Below are 23971 nucleotides of genomic sequence, written 5' to 3'. Positions count from 1 at the left end.
GGAATCAGGGCGAAAACTCTCCAGTGGCTGGAGTCATCCCTAGCACAAAGGAAGATGGTAGTGGTTGATGGAGGCCAATCATCTCAGCCCCAGGACATCGCTGCAGGAGCTCCTCGGAGCAGTGTCCTAGGCCCATCCATCTTCAGCTGCTTCATCAATGACCTTCCCTTCATCATAAGGTCAGAAGTAGGGATGTTCGCTGATGATTGCACAGTGTTCAGTTCCATTCACAACCCCCCAGATAGATAATGAAGGAGTCTATGCCCGCATGCAGCAAGACCTGGGCAACATCCACACCAGACATATGCCAGGCAACGACCATCTCCAACAAGAGAGAGTCTAACCACCTCCCCTTGACATTCAATGGCATTGCCATCACCGAATCCCCCACCATCAACATCCTGGGGGTCACCATTAACCAGAAACTTAACTGGACCAGCCACATAAATACTGTGGCTACAAGAGCAGGTCAGAGGATGGGTATTCTGCGGTGAGTAACTCACCTTCTGACTCCTCAAAACCTTTCCACAATCTACAAGGCACAAGTCAGGAGTGTGATGGAATACTCTCTACTTGCCTGGAGAGTGCAGCTCCAACAACACTCAAGAAGCTCGACACCATCCAGGACAAAGCAAACCACTTGATTGGCACCCCATCCACTACCCTAAATATTCACTCCCTTCTCCACCGGTGCAAGATGGTACCACTGCAGCAATTAGTCAAGGCTTCTTCGACAGCACCTCCCAAACCCACGACCTCTACCACCTAGAAGGACAAGGGCAGCAGGCGCACGGGAACACCACCACCTGCACGTTCCCCTCCAAGTCACACACCATCCTGACTTGGATATAGATCGCCGTTCCTTCATCGTCACTGGGTCAGAATCGTGGAATTCCCTTCCTAACAGCACTGTGGGAGTACCTTCACCACATGGACTGCAGCGGTTCAAGATTGCGGCTCACCACCACCACCTTCTCAAGGGCAATTAGGGATGGGCAATAAATACTGGCCTTGCCAGTGATGCCCACATCCCATGAATGATTTTTTTAAAAATCCCAATATAGACTGGGATAGTAACAGTGTAAAGGGCAAAAAGGGGGAGGAATTCCTGAAATGTATACAAGAGAACTTTCTTGACCAGTGTGTTTCCATCCCAATGAGGAAGGAAGCTGTCCTGGATCTAGTTCTGGGGAATGAAATGGGGCAAGTGGAGCATGTTTCAGTGGGGGAGCATTTGGGGAACAGTGATCATAATATCATTAGGTTTAGAATAGTTATGGAAAAAGACCAGGAACAATCAAGCGTAAAAATACTTAACTAGAGGACAGCTAATTTCAGTGAGTTAAAAAGGGATCTTGCCTGGTGGATTGGAAACAAAAATTGGTAGGCAAAACAGTAACTGAACAATGGGAGGCCTTCAAGGGGGAAGACGGTTCGGGTACAGAGTAGACACATTCCTACGAGAGGGAAAGGGAGGACATCCAAAGCTAGAGCTCCCTGGATGATTAAAGATATTGAGGTTAAAATGAAACAGAAAAAGGAGGCTTATGACAAATGTAAGGCTTATAATCCTGTAGAGAACCAGGCTAAATACAGAAAGCACAGAGATGATCTAAAAAAGAGAATAAGAGGGGCAAAGAGAGAGTATGAGAATAGATTAGCAGCTAAAATGGAAACCAAAAGTCTTTTATAAACATATAAATAGTAAAAGGATAGTCAAAGGAAGGGTGGTGCTAATTAGGGACAAAAAAGGAGATATTCTTGTGGAGGCAGAGGGTATGGCTGAGGTACTAAATGAATACTTTGCATCGGTCTTCACTAGAGAAGAGGATGCTGTCAATGTAGCAGTAAAGGAGAAGGTAGTCGTGATATTGGATAGGATAAAAATAGATAAAGGAGGTACTTAAAAGGTTGGCAGTACTCAAACTAGAAAAGTCACCCAGTTCAGATGGGATGCATCCTAGGTTACTGAGGGAAGTAAGGGTAGAAATTGCAGAGGCTCTGGCCACAATCTTCAATCCTCCTTAGATATGGGGGCAGTGCTAGAGGATTGCAAATGTTACACACCTGTTCAAAAAAGGGGAGAGGGATAAATCCAGCAATTACAGGCCAGTCAGCCCAACATTGGTGATGGGGAAACTTTTACAGACAACAATCCAGGACAAAATTAACTGGCACATGGAAAAGTATGGGCTAATAATTGAAAGTCAGTTAAAGGAAAATCGTATTTGATTAACTTGATTGAATTCTTTGATGAAGTAACGGAGAGGGTTAATGAGGGTAGTGCGGTTGATGTTGTGTATATGGACTTTCAAACGGCATTTGACAAAGTACCACATAATAGACTTGTTAGCAAAATTAAAGCCCATAGGATTAAAGGGTCAGTGGCAGCATGGATACAAAATTGGCTAAGGGACCGAAAGCGGAGAGTAGTGGTGAACGGTTGTTTTTCAGATTGGAGGGAAGTGTAAAGTGGTGTTTCCCAGGGGTTGGTATTAAGACCATTGCTCTTTTTGATATATATTAATGACCTGGACTTGGGTATACAGGGTATAATTTCAAAGTTTGCAGATGAAATTAAACTTGGAAATGTAGTAAACAGTGTGGAGGATAGAAACAGACTTCAGGAGGACATAGACATGGCAAATTAAGTTTAACACAAAGAAGTGTGAAATGGTACATTTTGGTAAGAAGAATAAGAGGCAATATAAATTAAATGTTACAATTTTAAAGGGCGACAGGAATAGAAAGACTCAAAGGTGTATGTACACAAATCTTTGAAGGTGGCAGGATAAGTTGAGAAGGCAGTTAAAAAAGCGTATGGGATCCTGGGCTTTATTAATAGAACTTGATGTGGAGATGCCGGTGATGGACTGGGGTTGACAATTGTAAACAATTTTACAACACCAAGTTATAGTCCAGCAATTTTATTTTAAATTCACAGTTGAAAAAACTGTCTGTAATCACCAAGCATTGTTCTGTGATTTATAAATGCGATTTCATTTCGAGGATTTCATTTCCAACAAACGTTCACCTGAGGAAGGAGGAAGCCTCCGAAAGCTTGTGAATTTAAAATAAAATTGCTGGACTATAACTTGGTGTTGTAAAATTGTTTACAATTGTCAACAATAGAGGCAGAGTACAAAAGCAAGGAAGTTATACTAAACCTTTATAAATTACTGGTTAGGTCTCAGTTAGAGTATTGTGTCCAATTCTGCACACCACACTTTAGGAAGGATGTCAAAGCTTTAAAGAGGGTGCAGAAGAGATTTACCAGAATGGTACCAGGGATGAGGGACTTCAGTTATGTGGAGAGACTGGAGAAGCTGGGGTTGTTCTCCTTAGAGCAAGGAAGATTAAGAGGAGATTTGATGGAGGTGTTCAAAATCATGAACCGTTTTGATGGAGTAAATAAGGAGAAACTGTTTCACAGAAAGGTCGGTAACCAGAGGACACAGATTTAAAGTGATTGGTATAAGAACCAGAGACGACATGAGGAAACATATTTTTTACACAGAGTTATTATGATCTGGAATGCACTGCCTGAAAGGGTGGTGGAAGCAGATTCAATAATAACTTTCAAAAAACTGAATAAATACTTGGAGGGAAAAAATTTATATGGCTATGGGGAAAGAGCAGGGAAGTGGGATTAATTGGATAGCGCTTTCAAAGAACTGGCACAGGCATGATAGGCTGAATGGCCTCGTTCTGTGCTGTAACATACTATAACTATAGCACTATGGCTCAGAATGCGAGACACTGATGCCACACGTGAGCTGAGTTGACATTCCCTCCCGCGTGAGGTCAGTTAGCTCAGTTAGCTCAGTGTAATTCAATTTACACAGGCTCCTCAGTTAATTATATGCTGAGGGATATCAGGAGGACAAACCTTGCCCCTTTGCGTGTTACCATAACATCCTGTGCCACCACTGCAGCAGGGATCTACACCCCATGTGGTTTTTTTGCTTCCTTTGGTTTGGATTGCTAAATCTTCGGCACATTGTAGACAGTATCAGCCACTGCTACCACCACATAAGTCCGGCTTTGCTTTTCTGTCTTCATCTGGCTCTGGAAAACTACCCAAGCTGTCTCTCCCTCACATTTTAATTCATTGTGGTTTAGTCCCTTCATGGCTCCTGTCACACAGTCACCTCTCCAGAATGGACAATCTAGTATCACTTTCGGTAAGAAAGCTATAATTTTCCTTATGAAACCATAGATGAGAACCTTTCTCCTCTTCAGGGATTGATCCACCTTATTCTGGGGTATATCTCCTAGCTTCCAATGCTCTGGCCAACTGTTGAGGATGGTCTGCCATCCCACTCGTTCACTGGTTCCCTGAAGCTCATGAAACAGCATAATGATGAGCATTCTCAGCTATCTCACTTAGAGTTTTATATTTGTGGTCTAGCATCATTACACGGAAATCATCTGGTACAATCTCTAGAAACTAGCCTTTCATCATTAATTCACTTGTCCCCTAATTTGATTCTGTATCTCCTTCTAATTAGACTCTGAGCATTCTACATTTCCAGACCAAATTCTTTGTACACATAATCAGCTGCTTTCCATAACATTCTAAAATTACACCAATATGTGATAATCCAGTAAGGTTGTTCCATTGAGTGATGGTACTATTCTTTAGGCCCATGTTCCTCTTTCCCATTTGAGCTGTACTGCCAACAACTCAAACACCCTTAAAAATCCATCTATTTTGTAATAAGATTGGATTTAAGAACATAAGAACAGAAGAAATTGGAGCAGGAGTAGGCCAATCGGCCCCTCGAGCCTGCTCCGCCATTCAATAAGATCATGGCTGATCTGATCCCAACCACAAATCTAAAGAACACAAGAAGTCGGAGCAGGACCCGGCCACATAGCCCCTGGGCCCTCTCCGCCACCCACAGGGCATTGACCGATCCGAACTCAGCTTCATGTCCAATTTCCTGCCCGCTCCCCATAACCCCTAATTCCCTTTACTTCTAGGAAACTGTCTATTTCTGTTTTAAATTTATCTAATGATGTAGCTTCCACAGCTTCCTGGGGCAGCAAATTCCACAGACCGACCACCCTCTGAGTGAAGAAGTTTCTCCTCATCTCAGTTTTGAAAGAGCAGCCCCTTATTCTAAGATTATGCCCCCTAGTTCTAGTTTCACCCATCTTTGGGAACATCCTTACTGCATCCACCCGATCAAGACCCTTCACAATCTTATATGTTTCAATAAGATCGCCTCTCATTCTTCTGAACTCCAATGAGTAGAGTCCCAATCTACTCAACCTCTCCTCATATGTCCGCCCCCTCATCCCCGGGATTAACCGAGTGAACCTTCTTTGTACTGCCTCGAGAGCAAGTATGTCTTTTCTTAAGTATGGAGACCAAAACTGTATGCAGTATTCCAGGTGCGGTCTCACCAATACCTTATATAACTGCAGCAATACCTCCTTGTTTTTATATTCTATCCCCCTAGCAATAAAAGCCAACATTCCGTTGGCTTTCTTGATCACCTGCTGCACCTGCATACCAACTTTTTGATTTTCTTGCACGAGGACCCCCAGATCCCTTTGTACTGCAGTACTTTCCAGTCTCTCGCCATTAAGAAAATAACTTGCTCTCTGATTTTTCCTGCCAAAGTGCATAACCTCACATTTTCCAATATTATATTGCATCTGCCAAATCTCCGCCCACTCACCCAGCCTGTCTATATCCCCTTGCAGGTTTTTTATGTCCTCCTCACTCTCTACTTTCCCTCCCATCTTTGTATCATCTGCAAATTTTGATATGTTGCACTCGGTCTTTTTAGATCTTTTTTGTACCAGATCACAGGCTTGACTTCCAATACCTTTCTTTACCTGCACTCTATTTGAAAGAATGAATGAAAGAACTTGCAATTGTATAGCGCCTTTCACATCCTCAGGATGTCCCAAAGTGTTTCACAGCCAATGAGGTACTTTTGAAGTGTAGTCTCTGTTATAATGCAGGGAAACCTGGGAGACAATTTTGCGTACTGCAAGGTGTTGGTTGAGGGATTAATGTTGACCAGGACACCAACTGCAGATTGCTGCAGATCATTCTGCTATTACCATTTCATGTTGTCACTGGTTCCCTTTCTCATCTGCCTTGCGGTTTCTCGGAGCTTCCTTGTGATTGCTGCTCCTTTGCAAGCTCCAGTTTAAGTAATGTTAATTAGTATCCACATTCTTTATCTTTTTCTTCTGTCGTTACTATGAGCTCATTCAAGCTCTCAATTGCTGTTCTCTGGCACTGGTACTCTCATTTTTAAAACTTCCTACAGTCAAGACATTTTGAAGTCTTGAGCACAGCTTCCATTTAAAAACTGAGTTGCTATTGCTTTTAAAACCCTGTAAGTAACAACAGCAACAACTTGCATTTGTATAGTACCTTTAATGTATAAAAACTTCCCAGGCGCTTAAACAGAATAGGATCTCCTTACTCCTGTGTAGGGAGTATGGACATGGACAGGGACAGGCAAATCCCTCACTGATCCCTTCAAGTACCAACAAAAGAGTATGTAACATTTTAGGTGCTCTAACCTGAAATTTGATAATATCACCTCGGTGGTAGTGTAGTGACCACTTTAAAAAATTATGAAGTATGCCCTATTTGCTAGTAATGATTTAACAATTTATAAAAATAAGTTACAATCTGGAGAGGGCAAGGAAAAAGGACACCACAATCTTTGCAGCCATTTCTCACCTGCACGCAACAAGTTTTCTGTAGTTCTACTGAATATATTTCCAGTTAACATTGCTAAATAAAATCTTAAACCTACACAACATTTAAGCTGAAGTTACTCAATAAATTCAGTATCCAACACCTAAACAGTAGGTATCCGCTCTGCTGTAAAGTTATGTGTGGTTGTCTCTGCATCTACATTGAATTAATAAAGCAGCAATTCTCCAGATCCCACCCATTAATAGGTAGGGGGTTGAATTTTGTTTTTTGCCACGTACCAGGGGATTTCTCACCTTTTCTCTGAGATGATTCTCAATTTGCCTTAATGTCATATCACAATTGGATATAATTGAACTGCTCCTGGAGAAAGAGAGAGAATAGACAAACTGTTGCTATTTTGAAATTAACTCAGTACAAACATTATTTAAAGATACATTGCACTGCTTCTAGCAACTATTGCTATAAACAACGGTTGCACTATTTACAGGGCACGACAGTGGGTCAGCCATCTCTAGGTAAAATCTGTTTGGTTGCACAGAACAGGTATGGACTGTACTGTGTGGCAGGGTCTAAGAAATAATCAGGACTGTTACAAAAAGTCCCACACTAACATTTACAACAGGAAATAAGAGAAGGAAAGAAAAATGCAAGTTAATTGTGAAACCTAACTTCAAAACATTTTAGCATCAAGTAAATATATTTAAGTAAATTCCAATAAACCTAGTGTGCAGGTTATACCTTCATATGTTTTTTAATGACCTGCAAACCTGGTAAGAGTGACTCAAGTACTAGTTTGATTAGGATTTTACTAGCTGATGAAAAGATAGGGGGAGAAAAATTGGAGTAGCGCCGGTATTTGGGTGTGAAATAGACGACCTGATCACACCATGTGCCCGAAGTCGTCAACCTGAGTCCCAATCAAAATTGGGCTTCTGGTCTCATCCATATGAAACCAGCAAACTGTAGACGCCGATTGGGCAGGAATGCAGGTAGGTAGGTCCTATGGGGAGTGGTGGGTTGGGGGGCTAAGCCCGGGCATGCAGCAGCTTGCAGTATTTTTGTAGAGCCAGGAGGAGCACTTTACCTAGGCAACAATATACCTTTAAAAACTTTATTAATAGTGTGCATTGGGATTTTTAAAAGAAATCCACTGTTGTTTTACTTGCAAAAATGTTATTGATCTTAATCAGTAACTCAGCCACTGTATTTCTCACTTAGAATCAAACGATATTATGATAGCTAGATTTCTTGATTGTATTAGTTGTGGATTCTCTCTTCCATTAACCTTAGGTCTCCCCTAGGTGAGTTTTGTATGCATGATTTCATCCTGTGAGTGTGCAACTTTGACTGCTGAATGTGGAACAGATTCATAGAAAGCAGGAAGATCCCAAGTTCAATATCGGGTCTATGCTGAACTAGTTGATCTCATCTGGCCAGGAAAGGAAAGAAACAATTAGGGCTATCATACCCAAATTGCTATCCAGGGACTCCAGCTAGAAAATGTTCTTATGTAGATATCAGGTGAGTACAAGTTTTTGCTTGACTGTGATGTACCCAGTGGTCAAACAACCTGCCTACAGTCACCATCTAGACTCACAAAAGAATTGCCACTGGGTGAGGTATCAGAGGGCACTCACTGCCCAGGGCACTATCCCTACCATGCGTTAAGTGCCTTCAGGAGTGGAAGGGAGAAAATTTGTTGAAGAACTTTTTTCGAAAAGTTAGATGAGCCTAGCTATTTCATTACCATCACATGTACAATACATGAGCAATTACCTGGAGGTCCTTACTCCAGATAACATAAAGGTTAATACATTCAGCCTAGGATATGTCCCAAGTGACAGTCTCCAAACTGAAAGTTACTAATTTTTTTTAAAACCCTGCAGTGTCAACCACTTCCTTTCTCTTCAGACCTCCTTCATCAAATGCCCAGTCAAAACACTATTAACTTGACTCTCATGAATTTCAGTTACTTAACTGCAAAAAATATACTTTTATTTCCCTGCCCTAGGTATCACCAGATACTGACCTAAAACAGAAAATGCTGGAAATAGCATCAGCAGCTGTAAAGAGAAAAGACAAGTTATGACGTTTTGGATGTGTGCCCTTCATCAGAGTGGTCCCGATGAAGGGTATACATCCAAAATGTCATAATCCATCTTTTTTCTCTTTACAAGTGTTGACAAATCTGCTGGGTTTTTTCCAGCATTTTCTGTTTTTTTTTCAGATTTCCAGCATTTGCAGTTTTTCCTTTTTACTCTAGGAACTGACCTGCTGTTTGCACTTCTTACTCGGGATCCATCAGATGTGCAGAACTGTTCCAGAAATGCCACATAAGGAACTGTTTCATCACTGTTGATGGGAAGCTTAAAAAGGCAAGGAATATATTTTATAATATATAAAGAACACAAGATTTCTTGCCACTGCAGTTGTTGCTGGCACTGGAATAAATACAGACCTAAAAGGAATAAAACACCCATGAAAAAATACCAGCTACCAGAGAATGATTTCAAAAGGATGATCTGATATTGGGGATCAGAAGCAGATTCTAAAATGTTTGACTTTGTAATCATTTCAGGAATTCTTTATTCTACATTTTAATGCAGCCAAGTAATGGGTCAGAATCATCTCTATTTCTATTACTTTCTTATCCTGGAAACAATTTATGTATATTCAGAACTTTACAATAATAGATAAACTCCCATGCTAACAAATTCCCTCAAATCAGCAGATAGTGAAATCCATTACTGTAGAATATTACATTTGCCATGTACTGTACATCGAATCTGCCATCTACACTGTGACAGTTGTATCTGTCTGTTCATTTCCTTCTTTCCAATTGGCTAAGTAACTATGTTTTCCTCTAACTGGTTATTTTCTAATTTTGCTATTCATACAATCAAGTCACACCAAACTTCTCTTCCCAGTTTCAATTTAATGATCAATCAAATTATAACCGATATATTCTCCAAGGTACAGCCCCCATGACATTTCCTGCCCCACCCCACTGTAGAAACAGCACAATGCATCCCACAGAGCCTCTAAACATCCTGGACTATGGGTACATCCTCCCCCATACTACACAATTCCCACTTGACGACTCATGTTTAGAAACCCTATGTAATTGCCCAAATGTAAACAAACAAAATGTGCATGAATATGAATTTATCAATGACACAAAAAAACTACATTTCCATCATCTCTGATGAGAAACACTACAATTCTCAAGAACCACCCTGTGACCAGTGCTTTAATGGATCCAGAAATGAATATGTTACTTTCTAGATATAACGAACAATAGCCCCAATGTGCCCATGCATAGGCATCTGTCTCCAATGAATGAAGACTGACTTAATCATTCATTTCAATAGCACCTGGGGAATGAGATGCAAAGAGAAGAGAAAAAGAGTGTATATGGGTGAAGTGAAGGTGGAAAGGAGGAAGGGGACAAGGGGAGGAAGAGAAATCCTTTTGGGAACCCAGTCGAAGGGTGGATAGGAAGAAAACAATGTTGTGAGGGGGCATCTCTAGCTAAAAAAGAATATGTCAGAGAAATTGGAGACTAGAAGTGACAGAAAGATTATCTATCAAACCACTAGCATTTTCTTGTATCCTATCCAGGTGCGTAAGACAGGTATTACATAAGCCTCCCAAAATATGGGCGCTGTCTTTAATTCTTGGACAGACTTGGGCTTTTCAGACAATTAAGGGTTAGGCATGAAAGAGGAAACCAAGCTTTCTGGAGGCAATTTTACATATCAGGTGGTTTCAAAGCAATGTATGTATTTGAAAATAGTTTTAAAGCGAAACAATTATCTGGAAGAGAATTTCATTGCACTTAAATGTTGCTAACCAGGTTCATAGCTGTAGCATTTTTGTCATCGCAACAGAGTTGCACATAGTCACTAACCATTGGAACAATTTCCCTTGGAAACAAAAGTTCTCAATGAACTTGAAATTGTTAAACTGAAATCTAGGTTGTATGCAATACAAATCATGCAAAAAGATGGTGATCCTTCCTTTGGCAGGAAAAGTATGCCCATAAGAAGATTTTTTTTAAATGTTGAGCACTGAATTCAATACTCAAATTTGAGAGTTTCCATGGAAACAGGATGCATTCTAAATGTGTAAATTCTAGACGTCTCACCCCATATGGAGCATATTTGACATCATGGAATGGAACTTCAGTTGCTCAGGAGTGACAAACAACAATAATGATAATAATGATAATAATAATAAATAATGATAATAAAATTCATGGGCTGCTTTAAATACAAACATCAGACATTTTTCTCAATTACCCTTGCAAGTAGATCCTGAAATTGTTTTGGGTTAAGAGGCAGCAGAAACTTTTCAATCACTCTGCGGAATTCGCCTTTGGTGACCGTAAGGTTTCGATCTACGTCATAAGCATCGAAAGCTCTCCTCAAGTCATTTTGCTTTTCCTTGGCTCTCTGAGCAAGAATGTGTTTAATTTTTGTAATAGAACAACTTGGATCTGAGTCACAGTACAATGAACCTAAGAAATAAATTTTAAATCAAATTTAAATAACTGGAATGCAATACAAAAGGACAATGGCTTAATTTTTAATCTGCATTGAACAAGACAACATACTCACAAACATATGCATATGCTGACAAAGAGCAATACGTACTTTATAAAGTGTCATTATGAATACACCTATTAAGGGGAAACTGTAATCAAAAGCCTGGCATTTTTTTTTGTTTACAAAGTCAATCTAATTACATAAAACAAACTAAAAAGCATGATGACCTCATTTGCAGGTAACATCACTGACAAAAATGATCTGTTACTTTTCTGTCTCTTTTCCCTCCTCACACAAAAAAGGGAAGTGAAGTGGTGAGCCACCAGTAGAAAGCACAAACAGGGGGAACTGGGTGGTGCAGTGGGTTAGGCAATAGCCTCTCATCTCAAATCCAGCCCAGAATAACAAGATCAATGTCTCCTTTGTCTGTTGGCTTTAAGGGTCCTATGTGAAATAAGTCTCAATCCAGTTCCTAATGGGCCTAGAGCACAAGACTGTCTGTAATTCAACTCTAATTAATAATCTCACTCACTCACATAGGCCACAGGATGGCTGGTGTAGGAAATGGAAAAAAATGTAGATGGTACACTTCTGAAGTTGGGATACAATAAGGTGATTAAATCTATATCTGACTGTGTTATATGAGACCTGGGAGTGCACGATGGACACTATGTGCCTTCTGCAGCTCCAGGCGCAACACCCTCACCTTGATGAGCAAAAAAATTAAGGGGAGAGAAAAAATACAGAAAACAGAAAGGGTGAAAAATCCATTTACAGTGCTACAGTGATTGCTTTATAAAAGGATGTTGGAAAGAAATTCAGCAGAATTGTGCCTTATATTCCTATAAAGCAAAAACGTGGTAGATTTCTGTGACTAAACAGAGAGATCAAAATTTAACTCAATTTAAAAGGGAAGCATATACTAAAGAAAATCATATGCAATCTAGACAGTGTAGTGAGGAGGTGTAAAGAGAGATTTAAAGTGAATATGAAAAATGCTAGCAGATAATAGAAAAGGAAATATTAAAGGCTTCAGTGAGCATACAAAAAGTAAAATAATAATTAGAAAGGGTAGGACCACTCACAGATGAAAGGTGAAATCTAGTTGTGGAAGATGAAGGTATGACTGAGATATTAAATGAATATTTTTTTTGTCAGTTTCTACAAATAATGGGGGAAATGAGAATTCAGATGTAATGGAGGAGGATATTGAACAATTGTTAGAAATAACTGTAGAAAAGGAACTGGTTCTGAAAATATTAGCAGAGTGGATAAATCATTGGCAAGCAGCCTTGGCCATTGAAGGAAGTCAGGAAGGCAGAGGCACTGACCATAATTTTTCAAACCTTCTTAAATCTACAAATTGTGCAAGGGGACTGCAGGGTAGCCAATATAACACCTCTGACCTCTACTAAAGAAGGGAGAGAAGGAGAAGCTAAGTAACAATGGACCAGTTAGACTAATGTCAGTTATGGGCAATCTCTCAAAGTCCAAAATTAAAGAACAAATTAGAGAGCAGTTAGGGACAACCTGTATGAGTTTGTTAAAGGCAAGTAATATTTGACAAATTTAATAGAGCTTTTAGAAGTGGCTGATTGGATAGATAAAGGGAACCCAGTAGATGTGGTGCACATAGATTTTCAGAGTATCTGATAGAAGCTTTGTTACAATAATTCAGTCATATAGTATGACGAAATATAGCAGCATAGATGAAAAGTTGGTTGATGGACAGGAAACAAAGCTTTTGGGTAAACTTGGTGTTGCTCGGATTGAAGAACGATTGGAAATGGTGTACCCCAGGAGCCAGTGCTGGGTCCACCCTTGTCCTTGATATGTATCAACGATCTGGATGAGGGATAGGAAGCATATCAAAATTTGATGATGACACAATAGTAGGGGTTTGGCAAACAATTAGGAGGACTGTAAAAGACTTGAGAAAGATGTAGACAAGTTGGCAGAATGGGATGACAGTTGGCTGATGCAATTTAATATAAAAAATGAGGTAATGCATTTTGGGAGGTAATAACCAGGAATGGGAGTATACATTCACTGGAAAGATATTGAAGGGTGTACAGAGACACAGAGACCTAGGGGTGCAAAAACATTAACCCTTGAGACAAAGCCACAAAAGAATCCAAAATACATTTTAGATTTTATAAATAAAGAATAAGGGAAGACTATTTTCTCTGGTTGGGGAGTCAGTCACAAGTGGTTATTAATTTAGAATTGTCACTAAGAGAATGAGAAGAAAAGTTAGAAGAAATTTCATTATATAGAGTTGGTAGAGTATGGAATGCTTTGCCTCAGAGAGTAGTTGAAGCAGAGACCATTGCATCTTAAGGAAAGAATAGATAAATATTTTATGATAATGAGGACATGGGGCTATATGCAGAGAGCAAGGCAGTGGGATTAGTTTTGAATTGCTCCACCAAACAGCCAGGAGAGACACAAATGGCTGCCCTCTGTGCTGTACACTTCTATCATTCTATGGCATCTATATGGAAAGTGAGCCCTGAATTCCCACTCAGACCTACTGTTAGTTGTAGAAACAGACAAGATGTTGAAGTTTCAGCACGTCACTGGCACATTCAGAAGTGGGCGGGGGCGGGGGCGGGGGGGGGGGGGGCGGTGGCGGGAGAAACACAAATGAGGCCAATGCCAGGCCTAGTCTGAACCTCGTTGCCAAACCTGGACCCGACTCCCTTTGACAGACTCAAGTCTTCCTAATTCATCTCAACTCTCAATTATTCTAAAATGCATCAGCTATAATATGTAACAATTGTTCCAGTCCAAATGTACACCCACAGCATAGGAAAGTTTATAATTTGAGCAATGACAATAAAATATTTTCATTGAGTGAAGAAGTATTTTACTCATTCTTGAAAAAGACTGACACTTATCAGACACACTTAATTTGGAGAGGCTGGACATATATGGCAGATGATACAAGGTCAATTATTTCAAATTAGGAATGAAATACTATCTTACTCGAAATGATAAGCTTCCCTATGATAACAGTAGATTTTTGGGCTGAAGTGATAATTACATATAGTACCTGATGCCCTTCAGATTCAGCAAAATTCCGGTTGAGTCAGGTCACCTGTGCTAAATGGCATCAAGTTAGTTCAGATCATGTCTTATTCCCCCAAAAGCAGCTCAGCTATATTTTAACAGTGACAAATATCAGAGCAGAAGATAGCAGCAGATTACCATATTCCTTCCAGTAAGGCAGTAAGCTATTACTGCCCAGTGTGGATAGCAACTGTAGTTTTTTTTAATGTGATCTTTGTCAGTAAACCTATTGCAAAATATGGCAATATTGCTGGTTACTGGAAAATTCAGTCCACATGTTTATATTTGACAATAAAAATGTTAAGAAAAAGCAAGTTTGCGCCTTGAGACGTTTCACTACATTAAAAGCGCTATATAAATGCAAGTTGTCGTTGTTAGTGTGTGAAAGTTTACACGATTTTTTTCATGTAATTTTACCTGAAGCTGATTGCAGTGAAGCTCGACTGTTGCAGTTCCGTGATGAGATCTTCCCCTGAGTTGACTGGGGTCTTGGAGCCAGTGGCATTCCATGAGACTCGAGGCACAGAGCTGCCAGGTCAGGGGGAGAGCCAACCATCCTCTCAAGGCACCTGTACCCACAATCAGAAAATACAGTATTAAAGATTCAGTTTGGTAAAATAGCGGCATACAAATGCAAATCGTCCATTTTTTTTTACAGAAGAGCATGACCGGGCTCCGTGATAGCTGATATTTACCTGACCCAGTTGTGTGTTCAATGCTGGTTACCTGCCTTCATGCTGGGTTCCTTCACTCCTCGCCGACAGCCCATTACCTGTCTCCATTGGTGTCCGGCGGCCGGTTACCTGTCTCCGGTCTCCTACCGGGGGCCGGGGGCCGGTTACCTGTCTCCTCCCGGGGGTCCGGGGGCCGGTTACCTGTCTCCTCCCGGGGGTCCGGGGCCGGTCTCCTGTCTCCTCCCGGGGGTCCGGGGCCGGTCTCCTGTCTCCTGTCTCCTCCCGGGGGTCCGGGGGCCGGTTACCTGTCTCCTGTCTCCTCCCGGGGGTCCGGGGCCGGTCTCCTGTCTCCTGTCTCCGATCGGGCCCGAGTCTCAGCCTCTCCTGCTGCACCGACGCGGTCCGGTTACTAAGCAACACCGTTGCTAGTTGGAATAGTGAACACTGTCCTCATAGGACTAAACTACAGTGACCCCGAAACAAGAATGTCTCCGATTGGTCTCCGTCTTCAGCTGGGACGATGTCAATGCCGATCCGTGTTCAAACGCAAACCGCGAGAAATTTGCTGGCAGGAGTGGTCCCAAAACTCGGCTTCTGGGGGAGGGAATTAGATCCGATCAATGGAACCTCGAGATCTGATCAGTGAAACCTCGGGATCGGATCAATGAAACCTTGGGATCTATTAAGTGAAACCTTGGGATCTGATCAATGAAACCTTGGGATCTGATCAATGAAACCTTGGGATCTGATCGATGAAATCTCGGGATCTGATCAGTGAAATCTCAGGATCTGATCAGTGAAACCTTGGGATCTGATCAATGAAACCTTGGGATCTATTAAGTGAAACCTTGGGATCTGATCAATGAAACCTCGGGATCTGATCAGTGAAACCTCGGGATCTGATCAGTGGAACCTTGGGATCTGATTCAAATCAGTCATGCCCGGTCTGTCTTTTCTTTAATGTCTCAAGAAGAGATGAGTTTGGGCTAGTTTTGAACCAATCCTTGTAGATTGAGTCCCCAGCATCACTTGTGTTGTGAGCTCTGATTGTACCAAAGTGGCATGAGATGTCCATTCTCGAGGACACCTGGGGCTGGCGTAGGAAGTGGGACTGTGGGAGTGCAGTTACTCTGAATGTAACAGCTCTCGCACAGGTACAAAAAGTTTTTTTTTTAAAAAGGCTAGTGGGATGTTTGCCTTGATCTCAAGGGAATTGAAATTGAAAAAGTGAGGAAGTTATACTTCAGTTGTATAGAGCTTTGATCAGACCTCAGTTTTCGGCACCAAACCTCAGGAAATATATATTGGCCTTGGAAGGGATACAGTGCAGATTCACCAGAATGACACCAGGATTTAAAGGATTAAATTATGAGGACAGGTTGCATAAACTTGGCTTGTATTCCCTTGACCTTAGAAGGTTGAGGGATGATTTAATCGAGGTATTTAAAATGATTAAGGGATTCAATAGGGTAGATACAGGTGGGAGAATCCAGAACAAAAGGGCCTAATCTTAAAATTAGAGCTAGGCCTTTTAGGAGTGAAATCAGAAAGCAGTTTTTCACACACAGGGTAGTGGAAATCTGGAACTCGCTCACCTAAAAGGCTGTGGATGCTGGGTCAATTGAAACTTTCAAGACTGAGATTAATAGATTTTTGTTAGGTAATGGAATCAAATGGATATGGAACAAAGGCAGGTAAGTGGAGTTAAGGTACAGATCAGCCATGATCTAATTGAATGACAGAACAGGCTCGAGGGGCTGAATGATCTACTCCTGGTCCTATGTTTCTAGATAACAAAAAGACGAAGTTCAGACCCAGGAATTTTGTTATGACATGCAATATTAGTTTGTTTGAAAAACTGATTCTCTCTGGCATCACTTCAGTATAGGCAGAGCTCTGAATTATGGGACTCAAACTGCTGTACTATCATTAGAGGGCTGCTGCAAGCATAGGAGCAGCTGATAGCAGAGTCCAGATGAAGGCGTTTTCAGATTAACACAAATTCAGTTACATTAGAAACTTAATTGCATTGAAATTAGAAGCAACACAAATTCAGTGCAAATCTGAGTAATTATGTAAATGTAGTTGAAGTAAATACAGATGAGGGAATTCATTTGACACATCTGGCTTATCCTTCCATTCTGTTTGAATCTCTTTGTATTAGTTTCTGCCTCCTTTTTACTTGGTATCTATCTCTGTCCCAGTGTCCTGCAGCTATATTGTAACTTAATAGTACTCAGGATTAAGCCTTCATATTCCCCTTTCTATTTTATATTCAACGTCACTAAAACAGATCATCTGGTCATTATCAGATTGCTGTTTGTGCAACCTTGCTCTGTGCTAATTGGCTGCCGTGTTTCCTACAGTACAACAGTGATTACACTTCAAAAGTACTTCATTGGCAGTAAAGCGCATTGGGACGTCCTGAGGTCGTAAAAGGGGCTATATAAATGCAAGTGTTTCTTTCTTTGTATTTATGCTTAGGCTGCATTGACAGGTAAATGTAGAGTGGTTTGGTGTCACTAACTGATTGCAGAGGTAGGCTCCTTATGGGGTACAGTCCAGCTGTAAATTCCTTTGTTGTTGGTTCTAAAGTGAAATTTCCCCATGGAGTTACAGGCTGTATACACTGGTCTGTTAATTGTTCTACATTACAAGAGTGACTTACAGTAATTACTGTAATTGATTCTTTAACCAATAATGCCACCCCTCTTCCTTTTTTGAAAAAAAATCACCCACTCTATCCTGCCTAAAAACTCTATATCCAGGGATATTGAGCTGCCAATTATCCCCCTCTTTAAGCCAGGTTTCCGTCATAGCAATGATATCATGCTGTCATGTGTCGATCTGTGCTCTTAGCTCATCTGCTTTGTTTGTAATACTCCTTGCATTGAAGTATATACCCTTTAACCCCATCATATTCCTGTGCTGAACACTATTTAACCTTTGCTTCTTTTGCCTTTCTGAGTCGCTAACTACATCACTAACTGCTTTTCTATTTCCCATTTCCTGGTCTGAATTTGTCCTATCTGTACTTGCCCTTTGGTTCTTTGGAGGTGCCGTCTTTCGGAAGAGATGTTAAACCGAGGCTGTGTACTCCTCATGGTGAAGAATCTCGCTGATTTGTCATGGATGCATGAGTGCCAGCAGGTGTACACTGTATGTGTGTGTGCATATTTTATGTGAGCAATAGCGTTCTAATACCAAATGTGTGTTTTCAAAATGACAACATCAAAAAGATGAAAGAACAGAACACATCTCTTTAATAAAGAGTAAGCCAGCAAAGCAAATTGTTAGTGTAGTGCTTATGATTTCATACAGTAATAATACAAAATTAGAAAATAAATTTAAACATATGCAACATCTGTCTCTGCCCAGTTGAAAACATTGAATCAACACAATAGACCATATTGAATTTATTTGTCAGGTCACATACTGTGATGTAGCGCAGGCATTGGTTTTCTTTGTTACAATATTGCCTTTTTCGTGAGTATATCAGTTTCACAATTTTAAGCTGAAATTGTAAATGTACACAGATTGTTTATTTTCTTGTATGAACAATTGGCTAATAATTTAAAATCGATAGGATCAAACACTACTGCACTGGAGGAAGCCCAATCAATCATTAAAATTAAAAGCAATAAATGAACATTAAAAACTAACTCTACCTTAAAATGGAGCATTTAAATGATCTACAAGGACACACGTATTGTGTTGCGTAAGAATCCAGTTTGTGGGATTGCAGTTGATCACCAGCAGTGGGATGAGTTTGCTTCCACTTACTGCAAAATGATGTAGGAAAGATGATCTACGTATGCCTGCTTGTACTACATACCTACCAATAGAATTATTGTTCTTAATGGGGTAACACCACCAGTTGACAGTACTGTAGATAAATCTCCGGGACCTGATGAAATGTATCCCAGGACATTATGGGAGGTTAGGGAGGAAATTGCGGGTCCCCTAGCAGAGATATTTGAATCATCCACCGCTACAGGTGAGGTGCCTGAAGATTGGAGGGTAGCAAATGTTGTGCCTTTGTTTAAGAAGGGCGGCAGGGAAAAGCCTGGGAACTACAGACCGGTGAGCCTGACATCTGTAGTGGGTAAGTTGTTAGAAGGTATCCTGAGGGACAGGATCTACAGGCATTTGGAGAGGCAGGGACTAATTAGGAACAGTCAGCATGGTTTTGTGAGAGGAAAATCATGTCTCACGAATTTGATTGAGTTTTTTGAAGGGGTAACCAAGAAGATAGATGAGGGCTGTGCAGTAGACGTGGTCTACATGGACTTTAGCAAAGCCTTTGACAAGGTACCGCATGGTAGGTTGTTACATAAGGTTAAATCTCATGGGATCCAAGGTGAGGTAGCCAATTGGATACAAAATTGGCTTGACAACAGAAGACAGCGGGTGGTTGTAGAGGATTGTTTTTCAAACTGGATGCCTGTGTCCAGCGGTGTGCCTCAAGGATCGGTGCTGGGTCCGCTGTTATTTGTTACTTATATTAATGATTTGGATGAGAATTTAGGAGGCATGGTTAGTAAGTTTGCAGATGACACCAAGATTGGTGGCATTGTGGACAGTGAAGAAGGTTATCTAGGATTGCAACGGGATCTTGATAAATTGGGCCAGTGGGCCGATGAATGGCAGATGGAGTTTAATTTAGATAAATGTGAGGTGATGCATTTTGGTAGATCGAATCGGGCCAGGACCTACTCCGTTAATGGTAGGGCGTTGGGGAGAGTTATAGAACAAAGAGATCTAGGAGTACAGGTTCATAGCTCCTTGAAAGTGGAGTCACAGGTGGATAGGGTGGTGAAGAAGGCATTCAGCATGCTTGGTTTCATTGGTCAGAACACTGAATGCAGGAGTTGGGATGTCTTGTTGAAGTTGTACAGGACATTAGTAAGGCCACACTTGGAGTACTGTGTACAGTTCTGGTCACCCTATTATAGAAAGGATATTATTAAACTAGAAAGAGTGCAGAAAAGATTTACTAGGATGCTACCGGGACTTGATGGTTTGACTTATAGGGAGAGGTTAGACAGACTGGGACTTTTTTCCCTGGAGAGTAGGAGGTTTAGGGGTGATCTTATAGAAGTCTATAAAATAATGAGGGGCATAGATAAGGTAGATAGTCAAAATCTTTTCCCAAAGGTAGGGGAGTCTATAACGGGGGGGCATAGATTTAAGGTGAGAGGGGAGAGATACAAAAGGGTCCAGGGGGGCAATTTTTTCACTCAAAGGGTGGTGAGTGTCTGGAACGAGCTGCCAGAGGCAGTAGTAGAGGCAGGTACAATTTTGTCTTTTAAAAAGCATTTGGACAGTTACATGGGTAAGATGGGTATAGAGGGATATGGGCCAAGTGCAGGCAATTGGGACTAGCTTAGTGGTATAAACTGGGCGACATGGACATGTTGGGCCGAAGGGCCTGTTTCCATGTTGTAACTTCTATGATTCTATGATTCTATGTATGAAAAGCTTCTCAGTGTTGTTTTCACACAGACATTGCAATTATTCACATTATGAATTACGACCCACAATTATTTACATTTAAAATAGCCCCACATAAAAAATACATTGCAAAAGTTACTGAAAAGATAAATATTGCATCCAGTGCAGTGTGAATTTCCCTTCCTTCCAGCTGTGCAAACTGAATTTTTAGAATAGTCTATCCCAGGAACTGAACCTTTTAAAAAAAAACTCCACAAATGGACAATGTTTCTTTATAATGCAATGTTGCAAACTGATTTATTTGCAATCTAGTAAAGTGAAGGTATGTAAATCATAATTTTAGACAACCTGTGAAGTGGATGGGAAGGGATTGGTGGAGTGAGAGGAGTGGAGCAATTCCTGTTTTTATTGATTTTAGCCAAAAAAAAAGTAATTATGAATATAGTGTTCCTCTTAAAACACTTGCTGACATCTTCACTAAAATTATGAATTGAAGTAACTGCCCTTTATATTGACTTTCAAGAGCATAAGCAGTGCTACACATGTTATGTAAATATGTACACTTTTAATTCATTTGTGATGACAAGTAAACTATTGCAGTCTGAGCTCACATTGTAACAAGCAATTTGCTGCCTCATCTGGCCAGGAGATTGTTGCTGCTTCTTGTGGCTCAGGCCTCACATAGAAGTACATAGAAGTTACAACATGCAAACATACAACATTCGGCCCAACCAATCCACGTCGGCATTTACCCTCCCCAAAAGCAAATAGGTCAAATCACATTTACCCACCCAGTTCCCATGTCCCTTGACCCCCTTTTCCAGTGGCAGCTGGTGACCTTTTTGACAGGTGAGGCACAGCTATACATGCCTAACCAAGCCAACGTGTTACCATGGCAATGGGGCCTTTGTGCATGTGCAATGAGTTTAATTTTCTTGTCCCCAGCTATTTTTTTTATATAAGAAAACAAGAGGGGAAACAGTAAACAGACAGGAGGAGAGGAAGCCAATAATCACCTTATCAAAGCCAGCTCCTTTTCTTGAACTCATTCTTCCTGTTATGCATACCATAAACGTCCATCTCTCCCTCTAATCTTAACTAGGCCTCTCCCTTTCACCCCTCCGGGTCCGAGCCGGCCCGTTGCTCACCTGGCAGCCCTTTTTGTGGAATCCCACCGGCACAATGTGGAGCATGGCCCCACCCCAAGGCTCCATCCTGCTCACCCGGGCGCTTGAGCTGCTGCCTGTTGCAACACCAACCAGCTCGCATGAACTCTCAAAATTCTAGGTGAGGCAGTGCCTCATTTGCCTCACTTGACCTTTTCCCTTTTCCTTCATTCACCAATCCAATCTAATCTTGAATGTTGACATAGTGGTTGAGGCAGAAACTAACTCGAGAAGTGAATTTCACAGCCTCTCAACTGTCTGTGTGAAGACATTACTTCTGCCTTCTGTTCCAAATCTCTTACATTTAATCTTGTATTTATGGCCACTCATTGTTGACCCTTCAACTACTGGAAACAGAACTGAACCCTGTGGGACACCACTACCCACTTCCAACCACTCTGAAAAACTGCCCTTAACTCCGACTGTTTTCTCCTTTCTAATCAATTTTTAAATCCAGTTTGCTGTCCTCCCCTTAATCTTCTCTTGTAATCTCCCATGTGGTACCTTGTCAAAGGCTTTCTTAAAGTCCATGTACAATACATCCACTGCATTTTCCCCGTCTACCATGTCTGTTACCTCCTCAAAGAATTCTATGAGGTTTGTCGAGCACAATTGTCCCTTTTAAAATCCGTGCTGGCTACTTCTATTTTTTCTTTATCTAGATTTATAGTAATTGCACCCTTAATTGAAGACTAACAATTTCCCTACCACTGATGTTAAACTAACTGACCTCTAATTACCTGAATTAGCTGTCTCCTTTTTAAAAAATGGGTATTGTATTGGCCACTCTCCAGTCTTCTGGCATACAACCACAACCACACTCAATAGAGCCCTGAAATATAATTTCTAGGACTCTGCAATTTCCTCCCAAACTCCTTCAGGATTAAAAATGTATCCCAACAGGCCCTGTACTTTGTCTTTCCTTAACTAATGTAAAACTTTCCTTTAATCCATCACATTATCGCTCCTTTCGCTTTCAACTACTTCAGGATTCACCTCCCCTCTGATATCCTTCTCTGCAGTAAAAAACATGCAACGTACTTATTAAGTACCTCTGCCATTTTTTGATCATCATTTACAAATTGATAATCCTTTCCTCTCGCTTTTAACAATTCTCTTTTTACTGATATATTTGTAAAATACCTTACTGTTTCTTTTGTTGAAATTGTTTCCTCATACTCCTTTAGCTTTCCTTATCCCACTCCACCTCTTCTCTCATATTGTCATTATTATTATAGTCTTCATAGGGCCCCTTCTTCAATTTTAATTGGTTTCTAACCTCTTTATTTATCCATATAATCCTAAAACTACTAGTAAAGGGGAAGGGAAAATCAGATGGGAATTCTCCAACGCCCTGCCCTTGCATGTTCCCTGATGAGTAGTAGCAGTCCAAGGACATGGAAGGGGGGGGGGGGGGGGGAGAGAGGGGGCGGCGGGGCTGAGGCTGTGTGCTCTCCTCATGCATCCTGATAAAAATATAATTAAGTAGCAATGCAAACTGTGATTTTTTTCCCCCCCATTTATGTAGAAACTATGCGCTGTTATAGCTTATTGTGGAATATTAAATGGAGCAGTTAACTATTAAATCTAAATAGAAAGTTGAGGAAGAGTCAAGGCAATGAGTTAAAACTAGGGAATATACTCACTTATCATTTTTGGAGACTAAAGTATAAATGATGATTGTATATAATGTGTGGTTCTAATCCTCATCAACATATTTTTCCTATACATATGCACAATGTAATATTTAATCTCCATTCATGCCCTATCCCCTTTATCATTATATATAATCCATATTCACAAACATTCCCCATGACATCTTATGTTTAATCCTCATTCATACAAATTCGATATTTTCATGATACAAAATTTTCCATCATAAATATTATTATTAATGCAGGTTGATAAGACACCGCCAGCTTGCTAGTAAATGGATAAAGATGAATATTTTGTGGTTCATAAATTGATCACATTTAAAAATTGATGAACTGGTTTATCCCAATCTATTGCTCAAACCTGGCTTGTGATTAATGATATGGGTACATCTTGTCCTTCAATATATTCGTCCTCTTTGGATGTAAAGTCTATCATTTAGATCTTTTCAGATGAAGCTATGTAACACTGCTTAGTGAGCTCATTGGTCTATTTTTCATAGGAACATAGAAACAGGAGTAGGCCATTCAGCCCCTCGAGCCTGTTCCGCCATTCAATTAGATCATGGCAGATTCATTTACCCACCTTGGTTCCATATCTCTTAATACCCTTGCCTAATCATTTTTTTAAATTTTGATCAAATCTCAATTTTACATATTAATAAAGGGGCAGAATAACTATGATGAGGGATAAAGAGAAATGACAATAGAA

General features: G+C 40.7%; 1 protein-coding gene across 3 annotated transcripts in view; it reads right to left on the bottom strand.

Annotated features, from left to right (window-relative positions):
* The window catches only part of efcab6 (EF-hand calcium binding domain 6), a 108394-nt gene extending 93332 nt beyond the window's left edge, over nucleotides 1-15062 (bottom strand). For all 3 annotated transcript variants that reach the window (XM_067999787.1, XM_067999788.1, XM_067999789.1), the window contains exons 1-5: nucleotides 15009-15062; nucleotides 14731-14882; nucleotides 10996-11213; nucleotides 8966-9060; nucleotides 6988-7054 (exon numbers count right to left, since the gene is read on the bottom strand). In XM_067999787.1, coding sequence (XP_067855888.1) covers nucleotides 6988-7054; nucleotides 8966-9060; nucleotides 10996-11213; nucleotides 14731-14869 — 519 coding nt within the window. In that variant the 5' untranslated portion in view covers nucleotides 14870-14882; nucleotides 15009-15062. The remainder of the gene's footprint in view (nucleotides 1-6987; nucleotides 7055-8965; nucleotides 9061-10995; nucleotides 11214-14730; nucleotides 14883-15008) is intronic.
* Between the last annotated feature and the right edge of the window lie 8909 nt (nucleotides 15063-23971).

Source organism: Heptranchias perlo, chromosome 18 (genome assembly GCF_035084215.1).
Source record: "Heptranchias perlo isolate sHepPer1 chromosome 18, sHepPer1.hap1, whole genome shotgun sequence".
NCBI lineage: Eukaryota > Metazoa > Chordata > Chondrichthyes > Hexanchiformes > Hexanchidae > Heptranchias > Heptranchias perlo.
Note: the sequence above shows the minus strand (reverse complement) of the source record. Positions and strands in the feature narration are given on the sequence as shown.